The sequence below is a fragment of the Oncorhynchus mykiss genome, chromosome 8 (genome assembly GCF_013265735.2).
Source record: "Oncorhynchus mykiss isolate Arlee chromosome 8, USDA_OmykA_1.1, whole genome shotgun sequence".
Lineage (NCBI taxonomy): Eukaryota > Metazoa > Chordata > Actinopteri > Salmoniformes > Salmonidae > Oncorhynchus > Oncorhynchus mykiss.
In genome coordinates this window covers 50,556,437-50,579,583 of record NC_048572.1, presented here as the reverse complement: position 1 = coordinate 50,579,583, position 23,147 = coordinate 50,556,437, and the positions used below count along the sequence as shown (strand labels likewise).

At 43.1% G+C, this 23,147-nt stretch overlaps 1 protein-coding gene across 4 annotated transcripts in view; it reads right to left on the bottom strand.

Annotated features, from left to right (window-relative positions):
- Positions 1–722: 722 nt before the first annotated feature.
- Positions 723–23,147, bottom strand: part of LOC110530023 (cAMP-specific 3',5'-cyclic phosphodiesterase 4B) — a 135,158-nt gene continuing 112,733 nt past the window's right edge. For 3 of the 4 annotated variants that reach the window (XM_036985564.1, XM_036985565.1, XM_036985566.1), the window contains 10 exons: positions 18,854–18,966; positions 8,890–8,983; positions 6,717–6,934; positions 6,143–6,241; positions 5,325–5,489; positions 4,750–4,849; positions 4,371–4,525; positions 4,030–4,152; positions 3,699–3,881; positions 723–3,472 (listed from right to left, as the gene is read on the bottom strand). In XM_036985564.1, the coding sequence (XP_036841459.1) occupies positions 3,134–3,472; positions 3,699–3,881; positions 4,030–4,152; positions 4,371–4,525; positions 4,750–4,849; positions 5,325–5,489; positions 6,143–6,241; positions 6,717–6,934; positions 8,890–8,983; positions 18,854–18,966 (1,589 nt within the window). In that variant the 3' untranslated portion in view covers positions 723–3,133. Of the gene's footprint in view, positions 3,473–3,698; positions 3,882–4,029; positions 4,153–4,370; positions 4,526–4,749; positions 4,850–5,324; positions 5,490–6,142; positions 6,242–6,716; positions 6,935–8,889; positions 8,984–11,224; positions 12,810–18,853; positions 18,967–23,147 lie in introns of those variants that run through there. The other variant, XM_036985567.1, reaches the window with a different exon arrangement.

The window sequence follows — 23,147 nt, the reverse complement described above, 5'->3', positions numbered from 1 at the left end:
GGAACTTGCCATGTAGCTATGAGTCCCGGACTGAAATTCTCTGACCCATTGATCATTAATCCAGTTACAGACAAAACACTTTCCATTGATCGTTAGTACTCTTAGTCCTCTTGACCTTTAGTACTCCATTGACCTCTCGTCCTCTGCGTTGTGTATTTCTCTTTGAAATATTCTTACACCTGCATGGATCCTACCACTGCCACCAAATGATTGCAGGTCTGGAGCCCACTGCTGCCACCAACTGATTTCATAGTAGGTGAAAGGAAGGTTTCTATTGGCCTATGTTGCTTTCACCCATCAAATCATGTCAGATCAGTGATTACGTCAAGGATGGGAGGAAGGAAGGATACATTGTGATAGTTTTGGAATGCAAACAAGAGGCTTTTGAGTAGACTAGAGCAGCCCTTTTCAAACCTCTCCTCAGGACCCCTAGACGTTCTATGTATTTTAACTATTCCAGAACTAATCACACCTGATTCAACGTATCAACTAATCATCAAGCCCTTGACTACTTGAATCAGGTGCGCTAGTTCAGGGCTACAACAAAATTGTGAAACGTTTGGGGGGGTCCCTGAGGAGAGGTTTGAAAAAGGCTGGACTAGAGGCTATTACCACAGTATACTTAATTTGAATTTCCTGTATGTTGTTCCTTTAAAACTAAAGTGTACTGACATCCTATATGACACTAGAATTACAGAAAAGGTAAGACATGAAACAATGCATAGAGTAAATTCATGCTCATTTTAATCATTTCATAAAAAATACGTGTTGAACACAATATACAATACCTTACCATGCACTGTGTGAGACTTCTGAGAAACACATGGGAAATATGGGTACATCTTAAACAATGTAATATTTCAATAAACATACAGCTAGCTGTACAATGACCCGTCACCACACATCATATAGGTTCACTGCAGCCTTCATATGGCTCCAGATAACAGGAAAACAATGGAAACCGAGGAATTACGTTTCTGCCAACCACCTCAGTTTTCTGCCAAGTAACACAGATGTTTAAGAATGTTCTCTGGAAATCTGCAAAAACTTGAGTATTATACATTATAACAAATATTTCACTTGTTTTGACAGGTAATGGTAGTGCATATAAATTATACCAAACATACTTTTTGTGAATAGGATTCTACTTACAGATCAAAGTCATAAATACACTGTTTCAAACAGTTCATGGATCGACAAAGGACTAGGTGCATGGACGAGGAGATTGTGCAGCTAAGTTATCCTCACACACACACACACACACACACACACACACACACACACACACACACACACACACACACACACACACACACACACACACACACACACACACAAACACAAAGGGAAGTATTGTCATCTAGTGATGTTATTCAGATCTCCCCACACTGTAGAAGCTGAGTGTTGAAGCTTCCATGGCAGTACCATTTAGATGTATTGTTGACAGAAGAGCAACTAGGTGCTGAGCTGTTCAGCTCGTCAAAGTGCTGGACAGAAATCATGGATTTAATTATTTTTTAATTTTTTTTTACATTACACTTCAGTATCTCCACTTCCTACAGGGGACCTTTTAGGTGACATTAAATTAACATAGAATCAACTTGTAGAAAGATTCTATTTGTTTTTGGTTTAGTTTCATTGTGTTTGTTGCTCTGCGATTCCTGCCAAACCTCGAGAGATGTGTTGTTGGCGGTGGTCACCTCAAGAGGGACCTGGCAACCAAAAGTATAACATCAGCTGATTGTCAAATATTGTTGTATGGAGGTTTGTTTTTTTTGACATTGGTTGACCGTCACAAGGCTAGTCTAGGGCTTCAAAATATCATGTGACATTTTTCTCTTTCTCTTTGGAAAGAAACCACTCAATGGTTCATTTGATTGGCCTTAATTGTCTTAAATACTGTGCACGAATTAGATTAGGAGATCCCATTTACTGGACTTCCATTCTTGGAAGGGAGATACGCAGAAATAATTCAATTTTTTTTGCGAAAGAATACTAAGATATTTAATTAAGTGCTAATCAGATGTGGCACAACACCTCTGTTGGACTGAGTTCCATCTGGCTGTTAAAGTGCTTTCATCAGGTCATCTTTGGAGCTTATTGGTTAGGACAGTTTACATTGACTTTCGTTGGTTTTTCCCACTGGGAAAATTGGAATGATGGAGATAATTGCTTTTACGGTTGGCAAATACGTAAAATAATAAGGAGCAGGTTTGCAACAGCTTTGCTGCGAATATCCAACTTATGTGGCATTTGTTAACATTGACTTGAGATTTGTGAGATAACACGTGACGCATAACATTGAGCGCCTAGTGCTATGAGTTGGGTGTGGAAAGAATAACCCGATTCTTTAGTTTAAACGCTGTTCTAGCTCTCAACCCTTGCGACAAAAAGTGCCACTTGTGCTGGGAAGTCCGACGATTTTGGAAAGTCCACAAAGCACAAATTGGGAATACACTATTGCTGAGAAAGACCGGAAGTATTTTCCTCTCATTCGAGAGACAACTAAGATGAGTTGTGTGTAGAAAACAAACATTTTATAATAACGACTTAAAACTGTTAAATAAATTATAAAAGGACATAGAAAAGACACGGTCATAAAAAAAGGCACACGAAAGTCTTCAGACACGTGTTACAAATACCTGTGGACCACTAGTTGGAACTTTGAACGCTACCCGGCAACATCCCATCCAATCCCGTTACAAAACAAAACATATACCCGAAAACAGTCACGAAGAACAACAATCATTCTGAAGTGCAAGTGTCTCTCATCTTGTCCCAATTGAACACCATAGTCTCTTAGCGTGAATGAGCTTCATCTTATTTGTCAGAGCAAAGATTGTAGTATCTGGCTAAGGACTAAGATATGGTACTTCTGCCACACAGCGGTTCAACAGCACTCCTTCAAGGCAATCACGCTCTTCAACTCATCATAATCTGCTTTCGGAGGGTTCCCAAAACAAGTGTTGGGGTCCCCCACCCTCTTCTGCAGGGGCCCTAAGTCAGTCAGGCCCTCGCGCACAAGCAGAGCAGCTTCAAAGAGCCAGATTGCAGGATTCCTCCACTGCAATAAAACAAGATGCCAAACACAGCCTAAAACTGGTGCTTTTATAAAGATCACGGTCAAGGCTTGTTATGTGGGGGAAGCCCCACGTATCTCCATCTCTAGTCCACCCTGGTCCATTGGCGACCGTCCCCCTTCTGTCCCCCTCTCGCCCTCCTCCCTTCCTATCTGTCCATCCTCATCCTGTCCGTCATCTAGCGTCAGCTCAAACTGGAACTTGTGACCTCCTTCTCCGCCCTCTAGCTCTCCGTCTCCGGTGCAGAAGGGGGGAGAGGGGCTCTGGGGGATCATGCTCTGGTACCAGTTCCTGTTGTCTTCCAGGGTATCCAGGATATCCTGGGCGTCAGGGTGCACCAGGTCAGCCCACGTCTCCCACAGAGGGTGGACGATGTAGTCTATGAAGCCCACCTGGAGAGAGCGGGAGAAGAGAGAGAAGGGTGTAAGATTTCAGGATAGAATAGTGTGTACGAATACTGTATTAACAGCAGTAGAGAGGGGTCGAGAGAGCGTGTGTATGCAAACAGTATGTACAAGGAAACGTGTAAGATGTGTATACACGTGAGTATGCGAGCAGTGTGGGTACTGTACTGTGTGTGGACATACCTGTATATGTGTACATGTATTAGTAACCTACCTGGCTCTTCTCCACAGAAGCCGTATGCTTATCACACATGGGGCTGATCTCGATGCCTCTCTCCCTCTCCCGGTCTCCCTGGTGGGAGAACTCGTTCATGATGCGGTCGGTCCACTGGCGGTACAGGTCCAGTGACTTGGTCGGATTGCTCAGGTCTGCACAATGAACCATGTTACGCATCACCTGGAAGAGAGGACGGAGAGAAGATTGTGTGAGTTTGTGTGTGTGCGTACGTGTACCTACATGCCTGTATGTGCACCTGTATGCATGCCTATGTGCCTGTGTGTGTTTTACTGCATGCGTTCTTGTGCATACGAGTGTGAGCTCCTACCTGTATCTTGTCTGTGTAGTTGTCTAGCAGCAGTACTCCAGAGCTGGTCACCTTCTTGGTCTCCACCATGGTCTTCAGGTCAGCCAGCAGGCTCATGTGTTTGGACATGTCAGTGGCCAGTACCTGGAGGGAGAGAGAGAGAGAGAGTGAGCGAGGTCGTTGTTAGTGATTTAGACATGTTTATGCTTCAGTAATATAGGATATAGTAAAATATATAGTACATGGAATTGAGACAGGGATAGAAAGATGGACCGTCGGACCGACCGACGCATGGTCGGCGACTCATACGAATGGGACATCGGCAACAAACACTTTTGGTCAGAACCGGGGCATTCTCTCACCATGTCTATGACCATTCTCCTGAGGGACTGGCGTTGTTTTTTGGTCAGGTTCTGAAAGATGTCACAGTTGTCCTCCTGCAGCAGCTTGAAGCCCACGGCCAGGTGGTGGTTCTCCAGGACCGACTCGTCGTTATACATCAGGGCCAGCTCGGAGTCTGGACGGACAGAGGGTGGGCAAGAGAGGCGGACTGATTAGAAGAAAAATGTCAAAAGCATTTTCTTATGTGGTTTTTGTGACGATGCATTTCAAACTTGAATATTTTTACTTGCATCTTCAAATATGCCAAGAAATTATAAAATGATAAGATAAAGTGTACCAAAGCAGCAGAGAGGATGAATTGGGCGCTGTTGTTAAGATTTTGATGGAGAAAGTACTCACTGGTGTTAATGAGGAACTGGTTGGAGACCCCAGGATGGTCCACATCATGGATGGCTGCCGCAAAGATGGCCGCCAAGATCTCCAGATCTGTGAAGACGGCCTGTGATTGGACAGGAGAGATTTGATGAGTTTTCAACATTGAGAGTGAAGGTTTCACTGCAGTAAAAATCCTGCCTGACAAGACACGGTGACACACATTCATCAGGTAATAACTCATTCTGACATAACGAGGTGGGGTGACGGTGACATATTTAGGTGGAGTGGGGTGACATTGTTCATGTGTGTTTGCTGATAACACTTGCTGGTATACATGATTTATAATTACTCGGGGCAGGGCTCTCCAACCCTGTTCCTGGAGAGCACACCTGGTTTGAATAATTAGCTGGTTGATAAGCTGAAATCAGGTTACAACTAGGGTTGACGCGAAAACCTTTTGAGGACGGTAGCTCTCCAGGAACATGGCTGGAGAGCCCTGACTTAGGGACAGTGTTGCTAGTCACTCCTCAGAATATTCAACACGAAGCAAGAACACAAAAAGCGGTGTGTATTAAGTGGAGCTGGGTCAGGTGACTTACGTCCAGAGCGGGTGTGGCGAGCAGGATGTGTGTGGACTGGGCCACGTCTGCAGCGTGGAGGCTGTTGTGGTATTCTACGTCGGCGTGGTAGTGCGCTTCCAGGGTCAACATGAAGGTCACGAATGTGTCCGCGGGGATCTTGAACGTCTTCATCAAGTCTCGCTCCTGCACGGGACACACAAAGAAACGCAACACCGTTAGCTTGATGGGAATAAATGGGACCCATAACGTCTTCAGTGGGTCTCGGCTCCCGCACGGGACACACAGAAACACACGACGCCACACCGCCACTCATTAACTAAAAGGAGAAATGTAACCCATTGACATGTGATACTGTATGTAACACAACAACCCATAAACACTCTGATTAACTTTTTACATTTTTCTTCAAATTAAAATGACTTGAATGGTTTTTACCATTGAGTTAGTCTTGTTTAAATTGCAATGACTGTGTCCAAAACAAATATGCAATCACAATGCAAAAGCTGCTAAGAAAAATGAATTGCCTGACTTGGCCGGCACTGTGTGTTAATGTCCACTTATCCATGTGACTAGATTCGTTCCTAGACTAGTTCCTACTACAGTAGCATAAGTAATCATTCAGCTACTGACCCAGAAGATGAGGACACATTATTGAGAACACGCGAGAACATGCTGATGTACAGTACTTTAGGCTGTGCTTTGGTGACTCACCCTCTCTGTGTGTGTGTGTGTGTGTGTGTGTGTGTGTCTGTCTGCAAGACACCTCAGTCAGGGAAAACACAGCAATCTGACAGGAACGAAAGAGGAGGAAGAGGAGAATGAGGAAGAGCACTGACCTGGAAGATGGTGTACATGGTGCATGTGAGCGGGCGGTTGTGGGAGTGCTCGGCCACCCTGAAGATGTTCAGACCCCACTTGTTGATGTCCTCAAGGTCCTGAGAAAGAGAGAGACATTGTCAGGGTACGCTCTTGCAGACAGATGGCCGGAAGGTGCAGTCACAATGCGAAGACAAATTAAATATCCAGATATTTGGATTGGAATTTAAAATTCAACAAATCAGAAAGTGCCGTTTGTTCGACGCTTCCATCGGTGTCCTTGTGCAGAATATGTGCGCCTTAGGTTTGGGGACATCTACTTTATAAGCTACCTGTCGCCCCGTCTTAAACCCGAATTTACCCCAACCCCTGAGGTGTATACCACAAAGCAGGATCAATGAGTTAGCCAGCTAACTTGCCTAAATGTTCAGAAAAAGTACATTTGACATTTTTTTTCTTCTAAGATAAGCTTTAAATGGTCATGGTCTATAGTTGTCTCAACAATATTTATCCAAACATTTTTTATTTCTGGTTGTTTATCAAAGTTTGCTGGCTTTGTAGTATACCCCTATAAAGTAGAGACTTCCCCAGTACCTTAGACAGCAGGTCCTCCTGGTCTGTTTTGACCCCGAAGCGGCTGACGCTGCAGCCTTGGAGCACGGGGGTTTGGCTGACCTTCCTGACCCCACTGATCTGGGTCATCGTCCCTTGACTCGGAGTCTGACCCCCCTGCTGGGTCTGGTGGTGGGTTCTCTTCTTCCTCTCCCTGGTCTTGGCCATAGGGCACGGCAACTCCAACTCATTCTGCTTGTCTGGAGGGAGAGAGGGATGGAGAGTGTGGGATGGAGAGAGAGGGATGGAGAGAGGGATGGAGAGAGGGATGGAGAGAGGGATGGAGAGAGGGATGGAGAGAGGGATGGAGAGAGGGATGGAGAGAGAGGGATGGAGAGTGGGATGGGGAGAGAGGGATGGGGAGGGAGGGATGGAGAGAGAGGGATGGAGAGAGAGGGATGGGGAGAGATGGATGGAGAGAGAGGGATGGGGAGAGATGGATGGAGAGAGAGGGATGGAGAGAGGGAAAAGAAAAAGGGTTAAAACTACTGCACCATAGAATGAAAACACTGAGTCGGAAAGACAGACTCACAAACAACATTTGTGGTCATTTCAATCACAAAGCAATACATACAGAATGTACATTTTGACACGACTCCGTTTTCCTTTTGCAGTACATAAAATGAATTGACATGGTAAAATGGTAATTACACCGCATTGGAAAAATAGGCTATATTGACTTGGAGTGGACAATCATTCAGTCAGACATGTATATGAGTAACTGGTCTGAACTGGTTTTCTGACCACTCAGTCTTCCTATCTACTGATAGTCATTCAACTACTCTCTCAATCTTCCAAACAATCAAGCCCTTCTCTTGTTCTCTTTTGCCTTCTTCCGTCTCCTCCAGTTAAAATTCACCAGGAAAGAGCCAAATGACATTGAGCATAATACACTATTTCGATATTCAAATGTAGAGGGAACACATAAAGCCATATAAATAACATGTTAAAAACAAATATTTTGCAAAAACATGCCAATGAAAAACAATGGCGTAACATTTAGGATTTATTCGTAGAAAGAGAGAAATTCCATAATATTCAATGAGGCATCAATTCTCAGTGGAGATTATTAATAGTATTTGCAGATCAATAAAAGTTTGTTGCCAAACCATAACAACGCATAGCAATGTTGGCTGCTGCTTTGTTGTATTAATAAAGGAGAAGCGTTTGGGGGATGGCTTGTTGCAGTGGAGCTGAAGCGACCTCTCTCGAGGCGCTACATGTTAGCGTCACGGGGTGTGTGCCGCTGACCGTGTGTATCTGCGGCTAACCGTGTGTTTTTCCACACATTGCCTCAGCTCTATTCTCTATGAGGCGTAGGAAGATGATTTGCCTCGACCTGACAGGTACTAGCCGCAATGCAGAACACAAACCTTAAATCACTATCCCATTCTCTCTCACTTCCGCCCTCATATCTCCAACCCGCTTCGCTTTATTCTATCAACCTTAGCATCACGGTGTCTTTATAGCTTATCAACTTTCCTCCCTTCTACACCATCTCCCTCTCTCCATCTGCTTTTTCATCCGTGAAGAAAAAGATGGAGGCTTGTTTACGAGTCGGTGCACTGCGCAGTTCTCTCAGAGTAGCAGTTTTCTCCGTGCTGGCGGAGAAGGTGGTGGTGTGAGCTGGCTAATTGGCAGGGAGCCATGGAACGTGTCACAGTTTAAAAAAAAATGTATGTATGTATATATATATATATTTATTTTTTTAGAGAGATGAGGCAACACCATATACAGGTAACAAACGCACTCTTTCGTTTTCTCTCCCTCGCTCTGCAGAACGACGGAGTCCCAGGGAAGAGTAGCATCGCTTTTCATTTTCTCCCCCTCTCTGCAGCGAGGCAAAGGGAGCACTCCAGCAGACCAGATGAGACTGGTTTGAAACTATTGCAACCCCACGTTGGTACCCCCCACTCCGCAGCGTCTCATTCTCTCTGACCCTCAACCTCTTTTCTCCTCCTGCTTAATCATTTGTGATTACTATATTATAATGATTTGTTTATCTTTGTGTAAAAACCAATAATAGCTAAAAGATCACCATTCAGGCAAAGGTATAGTCCATTAGCACAGCGAGAGGCAATTATTAGTTATTTTGTTTGTTTGTGAGTGTGTGTGTGTGTATGTTTTGCGTGGAGGCGTGTATGACTTGACTTACCAAGGAAGGTGTTGGAGATGAACTCTGACACCTGGTTGCCGGAGCGACTCATCTCTGACAGGTGGGTCAGCTCCCGGTTCAACATCCTCTTGAACTGGGGAGACACAAAATGACACAACACCATGTTAGGTCGCCATTAGATAGACACTTTAGCTCACTTGGTAGAGCATGGTGCTTGCGATGCCAGGATAATGGGTTTGATTCCTGGGGACCACCCATATGTAGAACGTACTAAGTTGCTTTGGATAAAAGTTTACCTCAGGTCAGCCATTTCCTGTTGCCAATTAGCAGTGGGAAGCATATAAACAGTTTTGTGTTGAATTGCAGTAACAGAAAATGACACAACACTGTGTTAGGTATACTGTGTTAGGTATACTGTGTTAGGTATAATGTGTTAGGTATAATGTGTTAGGTACACTGTGTTAGGTGTACTGCATGGAGACCAACAAGACATTGAACTGGGGAAATACAAAATTACACAACACCTTACTAGATATACTGCATGGAGACCAACAGGAAATGGCTTCCCTGGGGTAGTGGTATAACTTGTTTCCAGGGACTTTCCATTGACGTTAAGTAGTGATGAGCGGGTTGACTCATAAACCACATTCCCCCGCGGTGCAGGTGGGTTTAGGGTCATGAAATATTGTGTGGATAAAGGGCAGGTGGGTGGCGGTCGGGTTGAAACAATACATAAAAATAAAAAAATCGATAAATGTATAATTCTACATTGACACAACACTACATAGGCTACATTGTTTTTTCCTCATTTGTAGGCTCTCTGGCATTAGCGCGTACACCTAAGCTTAAGGGCCTAACATTACACGTGCTAAATAGCCTACACTCCAAACCCTTTAGGAAACAGGCAGAAAAAGTTGTCTATTCACTAAGAAAAAAAGCTGTGAAATGGAGAGTTGAAAATAAAGAGAAGGGACGGCCAGAGAAGTCATTTTTGGGAAAGATTTAGTGAAGTGGCAAAAGAGGAAGATAGCAGTGACTATGTTAGGTGTATTGATTGTGAGGCGCTATACAAATTCGACAGTCACACGACAGGGATTTCAAATCGGCCTATGGCACGTCAAGAGAAAAACTGAAGCTTACTGATCAAATGGGTTAAATGGAAACTTAAATCTGGAAACTGACTGTAGGTCTATAACTTCTCACAGTCGTAATATTAACTCCTGCAGAATTAAGCATTTCTTGCAGTAAAATGATACACCAAATGTATATTTTGACTCGGGAACAAAATAATTATTATTTCTTTCAGCATCTTGAGAGAATGTGAATGCGCACCTTGGGACCGCCTGTAGCAGTGCTACCTTTATCAACATCATAAAAGCTGATAGTATTTCAACCACATAACATAGCTGAACTGAAATCTTACTATAAACATGTTGGGTTGTTTTCACAGCTTTCTCTTTCCTTACAGACCTATTATTGCACTTTTCCCCCAGTCCCTAAACTTCTTTCCTCCGCAAAAGAAGCAGAGATGACAGAGAGAACTTTTACCTATGTCAACTAGATTGAAGCATTCATTTATGACATTCTGGTGAGCAAGGGTTAATTTAGTCTTCTTGGGCAACATATAATGACAGAAGAGAAGCTGCATGTATCTAATTATAGGCAAGTTGACTAACAAATATCTTACCAAAATGTTGGAAATTCTAAGCAGAAACATATCTAATTAAGGCAACAACAAAAAATTCCTGCAACCTCTCAAAAAAATCGTTCCTCCATCTCTGTCTGTAGCCTACAGGGCATTTGCTACTGTATATTTGCGGATTAGGGTCGGAAGCAGTCCTCAGATTTCCCCTTTATCACATAGTCGGGTGATTGCGGATGGGTTATTAGCAATTGTGGGCGGGTGCAGGCGAACAAACAGCTGACCTGCACACCACCAATTGGAGCCCACTATTGGAGCCCAAGGGAATAGGCTTGTTTGTTTGATACCATTTAAGGACTTTGCGTATCTTTATACAGTATAGGCTATTTGAGTGCCCTGTTTTGAGATATTTAGTAAACAAATCAAAGATTTCTGGATTTCTGGATTAATATGTACAGCATAGGGTCAGAATCAACCAAATTTCTGCAATAGCTTTTCAACCAAACATTTACCCGCACACACATCTTATTCTGTTTAGAAGCTAATGCATAACATCTATGTTGTGAGATGGGATTCAGTTGAGATCATGGGCTGTAGTACCCAATCAATCTGACGCAATATTCAAATAAATACTAGAACGTGCTATAAGTATACACATATTACCCCCCCCCCCCGCCAAAACAACCAGTCTCTCCCCGCGAACACACATTTACCCCCAGTCCCCCCACACACCTTGATGTACCCCCAGGAGACACAGAGCATGGTGTTGGCTTCAGGCATGGTGCTGTACTTTAGCTGTATATCCTGTAGCTGTTCTATAGCTGTCACCCCTGGCTGTCCTCAACAGAAGCCCTGTCTGAATAGGCAAAACCAAGGCTTTCTTTCCTCAACAACCAACAGCCATGTCTCCATCTCTTCTATTTTGGTCTGTCAGCCTCTTTGGTGGTTCTTCGCAGAGTCACAGATGACAGATCAACGATAACCCCCACCAAGACGAGCACCTAGACCCCCGCCGAGTGCTCTTCCTCATTTCTGGAATCTCCCAGTGATATCTTCCCCAGTCACAGCAGCTAGTTGGATAGCGACTGTATTTCCTTCAGCAGTAGACGGTATTCCCCTGAACAGCAATATATAAGTAGGTCAGTAGGTAGGAAGCTTGTAGCTACATATGTAGAAACTATCTCTTAGGTACTGTAGGTGCCTCCCTTTAACCACAGTATCTCTTATCTATGTCTATACAGCCAATGGAAGACAAATGGTTCTCAAAGAGGAGATCCCAGTCCTATTGCATTGCTATCATATCTCTATGCATCCCGCCAATGGAGGCGGGTTGCGGAGGGGATTCCAGTGCTATATCCATCCATCCATCTGATGAGAGACTAAAAGGAGAGGCAGAGAGGCTAAGTGGCTTGTACGAGGGAAGAAAGAGGGGGAAGGGGGTTCCAACGGTGGCTAGGGATCCCCGGTGACTGGCTGGAACTGGCTGGCTGAAAGGCCAGTGGAGGAAGCCTCTCTCTCTCTCTCTCTCAGCTTAGTCTCCCGCCAATGCTAGATGTCGCCCCCCTCTCGCTCTCCTCTTTCTCTCTCCCTCAGCCCCCTCTCGCTCTCCCTCTGTCCCTGCCAGCAACATGCACATCAACACAAACCACTGCAGACATCAACACGTAGATCACGCCATGGCAACAGAGTCACGTGTACTGCATAGACGCTCTCACGGAGGTCTCTCCTCCAAACGCACGCGCACACACACACTGCTGCGCATTACTCAGCTGAGTGAAGGGAGGCAGCTGTGCATCGTCCTGACTCTGGCCACTACTTCATCTCAATGTGTATGTCTGTGTCTGTATACATATGTGTCTTATTGCAATGATGCTGCCCCTGTGTGTCTTATCTCAATGATGCTGCCTCTGTATGTCTTATTGCAATGGGGCAGTATTTGAAGGTTATTTCAATGGCACTACTTAATTTAAAAAATGGGCTTGCTTTTCCTTTTTCACTAAATTAATATTTTACTTGTTTTATATTTTTCAAGACTTTCATTTAATTTAGCAAAAACCATTAATATAACTCAGACATCCACTGCCCACTCTTGAAAACTGATGCATGAAATCAAAGGTATCCTATTCATCTATATTTTCGACTTTACTTGTCAATTTTTATCTTGATCCAAATATAAAAATGTATGCGTTGTAATATGGTAATATGAGAAATAGCCAATCAAATATCCTGCAGCTAATTTACAGAATCACTTGGATTTGTTTTGTCCTTTCTAGCCAAAACTTGTTTCAAACAGGTGCTTTTTCAGTGAACCATTAAATCGCACCCTCTCTAGCAGTGAATGGCTGTCATATGGCAGAACGCCCCCCCCCCCCCCCCCCCAAAAAAAAAAAACATAACTTCCCAAACTGGAAATGTCCAAATCCAATACGGATATTCTGTTCAAGCGTATTTGTAATATATTCTTACTGAAGGCGTAAAGGTACTGAATCGTGACCTCTGTAAATTGACTCATATGAGTCAGACTATGTCTTCTGTGTTTCCCCGCTAGTCATACCGAGCTATGCCAGCACCATATGGTAGTCATACCGACGTTCAGTAGGCTAGCATACGCCAGCACCGTATGGTAGTCATACAACATCCGCAAACCATGCGTAATGCAGGATGACGGAAACATGAGTGTGTTCGAGTAGGACACATTACCCAACGCGCGCCGTTACTCACGCAGTTAAGTCAGACTTGGGAAACACACTTGTGACAACAGGTTGTTATTTGGCACTTTCGAAAGCGAGTGTACATTTGTGTGGCGAATGAGCTCCGAGTATTGAAGTGTTAAGTGTTCACAATGTTGAAATGAACATATTCAAAGTGTGTAGTGATAAGATGAGCGCCACCGCAGGCTATGAAAGATGTCAAAAGGCGCTTTCAACAGGCTCCTTGGCGGATAATGTTATTCTGTATTCAGATAACCACTATCCGACCCACAAAACCATACATTATATTGTGTGCATGAATACACATGGATAGTGGAGGAGGTGAGGTTCCCACTTATATTGTAGGCTAAATTGTTTTGAGCGCGTGCAAAAGCGCTATGGAAAAAAAATCCAATACATTATTACACTGTATTATCGTTAACTGGTGAACTAGTTTTTTCAAGTCTGAAACAACATATCAGATTATGTTCCAACTAGTCTGAACAACTCAACCATTGTCTGAATGACCCTAATCTCTAAAATAGACACAACATCGGAAATGCAGAAACTAAATTCCTGGACATACAGCATAATACTAAACCACTGTGAGGTTAGTAGGTAATTTAATAGAGTTATGATTAGTTATTATGCTATTTATTACAATATTATCCATGAATGCTACTGTACTTGGAATGGAATTCAAAAGAGCAACACGTAGCCCTTTCCTGCAGTCAATTACCAAAAGTGCCCTCTTTGGCCTCATGGGTGGAATGTTATTCATATTTTTCAGAATTTCATCATTAATAAAAACATTTTTTTTAAAAACCCGATGAAAATCCAGTGTTTCTATGTCAAACCGTTTTGTTATTTCAGTCTTCTGTGATGTATATAAAAGTGTAATATTGGGATGTAAGCTCAAAATGTAATAAATTTAAACTCTATATCTGACATGGTACAAGTGTCTTCTTCGTTTTAAGCACATAACCATGTGTGTGAGGTGCAAACTTTTGTTTCAAAGTAGATTTGTTTTAGACTACCAAGACTAACTCTGACCCGGATTTAGCCCAATGCAGTAAAAGTGAAGTGAACGTTTTCTGTAAATAAATGACAATGCCAGAGCAAGTGTATGATCCAAACCCATACAATCTGACTAAGTCCCGACATTCAGATAAAAACAAATGTAGTGTACAAACTCACCTGTTTCCAACTTGTAAGCATCCCAAACGTTTTCTTGTTCGTCTCAGAGCAGCATAGTCCCATTATTGCAAAGGCAATGCCACACGTAAATAAAACAAATTATATAAATATCAATGTTAAAAAACTTGTGTTAAAACTTCTCTCAAATATGTTTAGCGTGTCGTGTCGCTGTTTCTCTCGCTCTCTGGGTCTGCTTCCTCTCTGTATTCAAGTCTACTCTCTTCTGGCGACAGTCAGGAAACGTAAAACAATAAAACATGACTGATTGGCTGGCTGGTTGACTGGCCCACACAGAGACTAAGCTAAACAACTCCTCCTCTATCATAATGTAGCGCCGTGCCTGTCGCCACCCTCCCTTCCTTCCCCACCAGCTTCCTCCTTCTCACTAAAGTTACTGTGGCAATTTACTGGTAAGAGCCTCTTGACAATGCCCCTGGCACTGACCTGTAATGTAGGCAAAGTCCCTCATTACAAAATACCAGGCAATCACACTGACGCACTGCACCGTAAACTATTTGGGGAGGAAAGTGAAAGATTACATTTGTGTCTATTTCGCAAGGTCCCACCCAGGGCACACTTGAAACATGTATTTAAATCACAATGTGACGTCCCTGTTTAAATAAAAGATAAAGCAGTGGAGGTCGATTTCCTTGTCCTACTCTCTGAGCAGATTTGCAATGTTGGCACAATGAAACTAGATTGGAGGTTTGGCCTTGATTTAAAGCAAAGAGATACAGCAGATTGCAACGCTAGCATAGTGCAATTCTGACCCAAGCCTAATATGACTCGAACCTGTGCCAGTCCCTGTGTCCTAGTTTGGAATGTTTGCAGGGTAAACAGCTGTAGTGGTCACGGACACACACACACACGGACACACACACACAGACACACACACACACAGACACACACACACACAGACACACACACACACGTATAACTAACCTTATGGGGACACAGAATTCAGTTTCATTCAAAATTCTATTTTTCCTTAACCCTACCCCTAACATTAACCCAAAAACCTAACCCTAAACATAATCCTAGCTCCTAACCCTAAAACTAACCCTAGTTCCTAAACCTAATTCTAACCTTAACCCTAAACCCCCTAGAATTAGCATTTTACCTTGTGGAGAGAATTTTCTGGTCCCCACAAGTATAGTTACATACACACACGTTTCCACAGGGCTTGTGGGAAATTGTGTCTAGTAACAAAATCTTGTAAAAATCAAGGCCATCATTTAATAGAAACATTTGCAGGTTATTTTGGATAAATCTTTGTGGTCTGAAAAGCAGTTTGTAGATACAAAGCCAATTTCTGTGCAGGCATAAAAGAGTTAAAGGTCCTGCAACTCTAGAAAAATAAGTCTCATCTCATTAGTACAACTACTAGTCAAACACTATTATTATTATCAAACAGTCATTTAAAAAGCATTACCCTCCCTCAAGCCACTGACCCAAAAACTTCCACATCTGTTTCAATAATTCCGTCACTCTGGTCTAAAGACTGCAGCACTTTAAAGTGTAATGACCACATGTGAGTTAAAGTTTCCTACTAGCACTCAATGCTAGGCTAGCACGCTAGCCCGTAAAGCCGCTCTCGCTAACTGGATTCAGATGGCTGTGTTTGTCTAAGGCCCAGAGCTAACGTCAGTATGGACGTGTGAGGAACTTAATGACAGTGGTGCTAGAACAGCAGCTATAGCAGCTCGCTCCTCTGAGGTCATTGGAACTTTGGAGTGGCCTAACAGAACAGTGTGTGTGTGTGTGGTCCAAGCCCGGGATACACCTGTGGAAACCTCTCCTTGGAAACCTCCCCCCGGGGAAATGCCCATTATAGGGTTAATTAGTTCCACACCGAAAACATTGGATTCGATGGGACCATTCCTTCGTTGGGGATGTAGGCCTGCACATTGCTCCTTATGCTGGTCTGAAAAAAAAGCCTCCACACTCAGTGGACCAGGGTTAGGACCAACCAATGGAATAGTCCCCTATTTGAAAGAGAACAAGTACTGTTTGCCCTCCAGCTCTGGTTCATGCTATGAGATTTCCCACTTCGCAAAGTTCAAACGCATAACGTGAGCAGCATTTGGGGATTTTGCACCATTCTCAATATTATAGATCAATAAATGCCACGTGCCTCACACGTCACTGCACAAGAGGAGTCATCTGACCGGGGATTTGAACCTGCGACCTTCTAGCCTCCACTCCCCAGTCCTATTCCCAACACACTGGACTTGGGTTAACCGTCAAGCATCCATCTTAGAGGCCTATGACTCATGGTCAACAATGGCTCCAGTACCCTGTCTGAATGCTGAGTACTGAATGTTGTACTTGCGTGTGTTCAGGGTCTCTGCACTCATTGTGTTGAGTCCCTGTGACGTTGATAACAATAAAGGGAGGCCTTGACCTTAGGGGCCATTGTAGTCTGGTGTCCTGGGGAAAGGGTGAAGAGGAGGCTGTGTGGTGGTCAGGAAAAGAGACAGGAAACGCATGTCATGGTCACCGGTCAACACGGTTAGGGTTGGCGCTTCCTTTTGACCGCAACTTCACTGTAATGTCACTGTGTAGGACAGGGGAACTGAGAAGGGTGACCTCCCAAGCTGAATCCTTAGCGTATTTTGGTCACCATACGGTCTACTCTCTATCTGAGTTTGCTGTGCAGTTATACATTATTTTACAGTAGGCTAATTGTAGAAAAGAGTGGAGGTGAGGTTCCCCTCGTAAGAGTGTTGAGAACATAAAAATAAAATAAAAATCACCACATAAATCAAATTCATGATCATTATTCATTAGTAAAAGTGCCATATGGCTAACCAACGTTGCCACCAACAGTATCAGCTAGCCTAGCACGCAAGTGTCAAATTAGACTGACTTCATAATAGTTCATCTAAAACCGTTATAAAACCAGAGTTATAGCAAGAAACGTCAGGTTTTGCTCATGTTTCCTGAAAACTGCTTAAGCCATTGAATAATGTCTGGCTAATATGAGCTATCCCAGACACGATGACGTCATCAGAAAAAAATACCTATCAGGCGCGATGGTGACTATTATTCGTATTGTGTATCTAATTCATTAATATCACAGTCTTACACAGAAAAGACAACAAATGGATAGATTGGTATTCAGATAGGCGTCTTATTCAGCGAGAACAGTCTATGGTCCTCTATGCAAACTCTCCACTGTTTGTGCATTTTACAGCAGAGCCATGAAACAGCAGTAGCCGTTGACACACACACACACACACAACCGCAGGATGCTAACCACTTGGCAAGTACGTCAATGGGTCGTTCCACGAAATGAGGTCCCCTTCGGATAGTGTAACTTGGTGAGAAATAAACATGTTTTATTTCTCCTCATTTTAACATTCTGTCATAAGGAGCACATGTTCATCTTAATAAAACACTATTTCTCCCATCACAAGAGGTTAAATAAAAAAAATGACTATAGTAAGTGTATCAAACGTGCCAAATAAAGTTGATGATTTCATCTTAAATCTGCCATGGATCCCCTTGTGACAGGAGGAATGGAAGCCAGGGAGGGGCATTTTGAATGCAATCTTCACAAACAAAATACAAATGTTTAAAACATTTCTAGCCTGTCTATCTATGAGTAACAGAATTGACCTGTTTATGCCTGAACCGCTGGGTTTTCCACCACAAAACACCAGAAAATGCCCCAAAATAGTAGAACCAGCTCACCTGCTTTACAGTACTGATTTGACTATTAGATGTTCAATGTTTCTTTAGAATGAAAAAAAAAGGAATACTTTCACTATATTAAAATGAGATCAGTTCACATAACAGGGTTTACCTTAAAATGAGGGTCAGGTTTTTTGATTTATTCCTTAATTAAAATCAATCACTAATCACATGACATAAACAATCTCCAGAAATTATTTTGTCAAAGCAAGAAAATAACTAGGGCTTTACAATGACGGTGAAAACTTTTGAGGTTAAGAAGTCCACAGAGGTCATATAAAAATCTGATTTATAGAATTGTACATGTGGTCTATATTAAAGGGAATTTCATTTAATACAACAGGCATTTAAAATTCAATATTGGTGCACAATTTCTACTTAAAATATCAAAGGGATGCAAAAGGGACTCATTTCGTGGAACAACCCCAAAGTTAATCAAAGCATTCTTCATATTGCACAGTAAAGACTCAAAAGACACCAAGCAGCCTTAACATAAGTCCAATATTATCTCAATCGAGTTCAATCCACATCTAGTTTCTGTGTACTATCATGCCGACAAGCTACTAACCAGATCATACAACAAAATATCATCACAGCAAGTCTTAATGCACTTAAGTGGTTCGTTTCAGGTTGTGTTATAGTAAGTTTGTGTGGTTGTTGTTGCATTATGGTCATGTTGAGTTGCAGTTGTGTTGTGGTTACAGTACAGTGGTGAGGTGTTGCATTTGTGTTGTGGTTGAGTCACGGTCATATAAACAACAGTTCAGCTCAGTTTTACCTTGTTGGAAGCCATGTCGCTGACGGAACGGTAGGTCTGGATGGTCTCCAGCTGGTCAAGACACCAGTCCAGCTCCTCCATCGTCTCCATGGCCAGCTTCTGGTACGACTCGTCTGTCAACAGACACACAGCAGATACAAACTCAGGACGCAGTGGCTCCATGTCCGACACAGAGCATGGTGGGGGTCCCAGGGCAGTGTGGCCATGCCGTATGGGGGTCCCGGGATGTCCGGGTGGGGAGGCGTGAAGAGGCGAGCAGTGATCCTTCATCATACGTGGTGTTCCGGTTAACTCAAATGCACTATCAGTCAAGGAAAGAGGCTAAGAGTTGTAGTAGTGTCACCCTCTCTCTCTGTGTCAATGTGTCTATGCCCCTGCATTCCTTCTCTCTCTCGCTCACCCTCCCTCTCTCTTGCTCTCCCTCCCTCTCTTGCTCTCCCTCCCTCTCTCTTGCTCTCCCTCCCTCTCTCTCGCTCTCCCTCCCTCTCTCTCGCTCTTCTTAACCAAGTCGTGCGAGGTGGTTACGTCTGCTACTCTGCTCGCCTTGTGGCGTTGATGTGTCAGTGAGCCCCCCGGCCTGAGGAGGGTTTGAGGGGGAAGGGGGAGGTGGAGCCCTGCCAGCGCATTTACTCACCCTCCATGCACGAGACGTTTCACTTCAGAGTCGCAGGGCAGACACACACCAGGGCTACACGGTTGTTTATAATGTACTGTATAGCCTCTATGGCTAATGGGGTTGGCTTGAGGAGAGGGACAGATCCTTAATACTGACAAACATGCAACCGTTAACACGTGTATGTCTAGGAGGCTTACACTGGGAAAACTATTCTGTTGCACTTGGATAGAGAGTAGAGTCATCGAAAGAGAGAGGCAGGAGAAAGAGGGAGATATAGAGTGGAGAAAAGGGGGTACCAAAGAAATTAGAATACAAAAATGGAGAAAGGCAAAGAGAAGAGAGCGATTGATGGATAGATAGACTAAAAGAGAGAGTGAGAAACCCGGCTGAAACATATCGGTCAGCAACTGAAAGCTTCAAAGAGGGACTTCAGAGAGCTGCAGACGCTCACACCACCGTGCTAGACCAACAAGCTCTCCTCACTCTGATCCCCCTGAAAGAGAGACACCCAGCTAACAACAAATGTTCCCACAACTTTAGAGAACGCTCCCTTAATTGTCTCATTAGGTTACATTTTCATAGGAATGTTCCAGTGATGTGCAAGGACTGTTTCAAAGAGACCATTGACTTAATGTCCAACAGAACTTACCCAGAACCATGTTCTCAGGATATTCAATATTAATGTTCTAGACGACACATTTCATTGGAACGTTGCAGGAATATCCCCGTGTCCCGTTTTTGGAGTGTTAGGAGAATATTCTATCAACGTCATGCCAAATATATACAGAACATGGTTTCCAAGTGTGATTTTTGATCAACCAAATTCACATTGAAATGTGAGTTCTAGATTTGTCATTCTCATTGAAAGCAAGTCTAAGAAGCGGTAGATACTGTACGTTCTATGTGCACTATTTCTATGCTTTCCGTTCTTAAGTTGAGTTTTTGCGTCTTTTACTTTTGGTTTTGTACACCAGATTCAAACAGCTGAAATTACAATATTTTTGGTTATGGAAAATATACTGAATGTCACAGCAGTTTAGATGGTACAATGATTCCCTACACAATGACTGCTAGTTTTGTCGCATAAACTGAAATTAGGCAAACTATTCGAATTTCAGCAACCAGGAAATGGAGGAGCGATTTCTGCATATTGCACCTTTAAAATACTGTAGAATGAATGTGACTTAACCCCTACAAATATCACCAGGTGATGGGATTGCTCCCGTCTCCAGCATGGCCACATGGTAAATTGTCTTTTTGCAAACAATTTGGAGAAAATGAGTGAGCAAGTTGGTAAATCATTATGTATTTTTGTGTCACTACCAAACATCTATATGTAAAGTAAGGTTTTGGGACTAAAATATATGTTTGCTTGGATGTACATATGTCCGAAACAAAGATGTTTAGCTATGGGGATTCTTTAAAGTCCAAAATTGTCCACGCCCGAAACGGTCACAACCGACACCATAGAGATACCTAGCGGACTCATCTTTGTATCTGTGCCATAATGGTCTGTGACCGCATGGGCAGCAGCATTGAGGTCATCTCTATTATAAAGTTGCATGAGCCATGCTCTATCAACTGAGCTACAGAGAACCACCATGTGGGTAGTGTACAAGTGCACACTTCAGTGTAATGTACTGAGATGAATAGCCAGCAGGAGGGCTCTAACCGGTGGGACAGTATTCGAAAGGTTGCTTGTTCAAATCCCCAAGACGGCAAGGTGGAAAAATCTGCCATTTTGCCCTTGAGCAAGGCAGTTAACCACCACACAGTTGTGCAACAAACTAGATATCAAAATCAAATTGTATTTTTCACATGTGCCAAATACAACCGGTGTAGACCTTACAGTGAAATGCTTAATTACAAGCCCTTAAACAACAATGCAGTTTTAAGTAAATACCTAAAAATAGTAAGAAATAAAAGTAAGAAATGATTCAAGAGCAGCAGTGAAATATCAATAGACCCATGGACCACATAAATGTGGTCTTTAACTTGTCATGGGGGAATCTCAATTGCTTACTTCTCGTGTCTTTCCTCGCCTCCTCCTCAAAACCCATTGGATGAGAAAGCCAGAGGCTCTCTCCCCTGACCTCCAATGGTTTTGAGAAGGAGGCGAGGAGAGATGTGAGGAGCATTCAATTGAGATTCTTCCATGGTTTCAACTCACTGGGTCCGGATCTTGGGGCCAATGTCCTCGTATGAATCTTGGTCTTGGCTCCTGGATATTACCTTAGTCTTTGGTATACAAAGCATAGGCAACCCAATTTGAAGAAGGCAATGCACTCTGATCATTGATCGATCACTCCCAACCCATAGGAATCCCCACCTAATTGACTGCTTTAGTGGTTAGAGCGTTGGGCCAGTAACCGAAAGGTTACTGGATCGACTCCCCGATATGAAAAAGGTAAAAATCTGTCGTTCTGCCCCTGAGCAAGGCAGTTAACCCACTGTTCCCCGAGCGCCAAAGACATGGATGTTGATTATGGCAGCCCCCCCGCACCTCTCTGATTCAGAAGGGTTGGGTTAAATACGGAAGACACACTTCAGTTGAACGCATTCAGTTGTACAACTAACTAGGTATCCCCCTTTCCTTTCCTGTTAAAAGATGGAAGCCCTCAATGGCAAATGTCTATACTAAAACAAGTTATATCCATCAACAGTCCTCCATTTATCTCTACGATTGACACTTGTTAAGCCTGTTATTTTGCCAAAATAAAGATAGGTAATGTGATTGCAAATACAATTTATCTGTAATCAAAATGAGCATGGTTATCCCTTTATTGCAACTTTTTCACTATGTTTCGGAAGTGACACATTTAGTGGGGTGGTAAGGAACTCCGGTAACTATTTCAAATTTGCAATATTTGCTCCCAAGACTAAGGCACTGCATCTCAGTGCTAGAGGCCTCACTACAGGCACCCTGGTTCGAATCCAGGCTGTATCACAACCAGCCGTGATTGGGAGTCCTATAAGGCGGCGCACAATTAGCCCAGCGTTGTCCGGGTTTGGCCGGTGTAGGCAGTCATTGTAAATAAGAATTTGTTCTTAACTGACTTGCCAAGTTAAACAAAGGTTAAATGTAAAAAATAAACAAAGTGTGTGAGTAATATATATAAAAATATATATTTTTATTTCACCTTTATTTAACCAGGAAGGCAAGTTGAGAACAAGTTCTCATTTACAATTGCAACCTGGCCAAGACAAAGCAAAGCAGTTCGACACATACAACAACAGAGTTACACATGGAGTAAAACAAACATACAGTCAATAATACAGTAGAAAAATATGTCTATATACAATGTGAGCAAATGAGGTGAGATAAGGGAGGTAAAGGCAAAAAAAAGGCCATGGTGGCGAAGTAAATACAATATAGCAAGTAAAACACTGGAATGGTAGATTTGCAGTGGAAGAATGTGCAAGGTAGAGAGAAATAATGGGGTGCAAAGGAGCAAAATAAATAAATACAGTAGGGGGAGAGGTAGTTGTTTGGGCTAAATTATAGATGGGCTATGTACAGGTGCAGTAATCTGTGAGCTGCTCTGACAGCTGGTGCTTAAAGCTAGTGAGGGAGATACGCGTTTCCAGTTTCAGAGATTTTTGTAGTTCGTTCCAGTCATTGGCAGCAGAGAACTGGAAGGAGAGGCGGCCAAAGGAATAATTGGTTTTGGGGGTGAC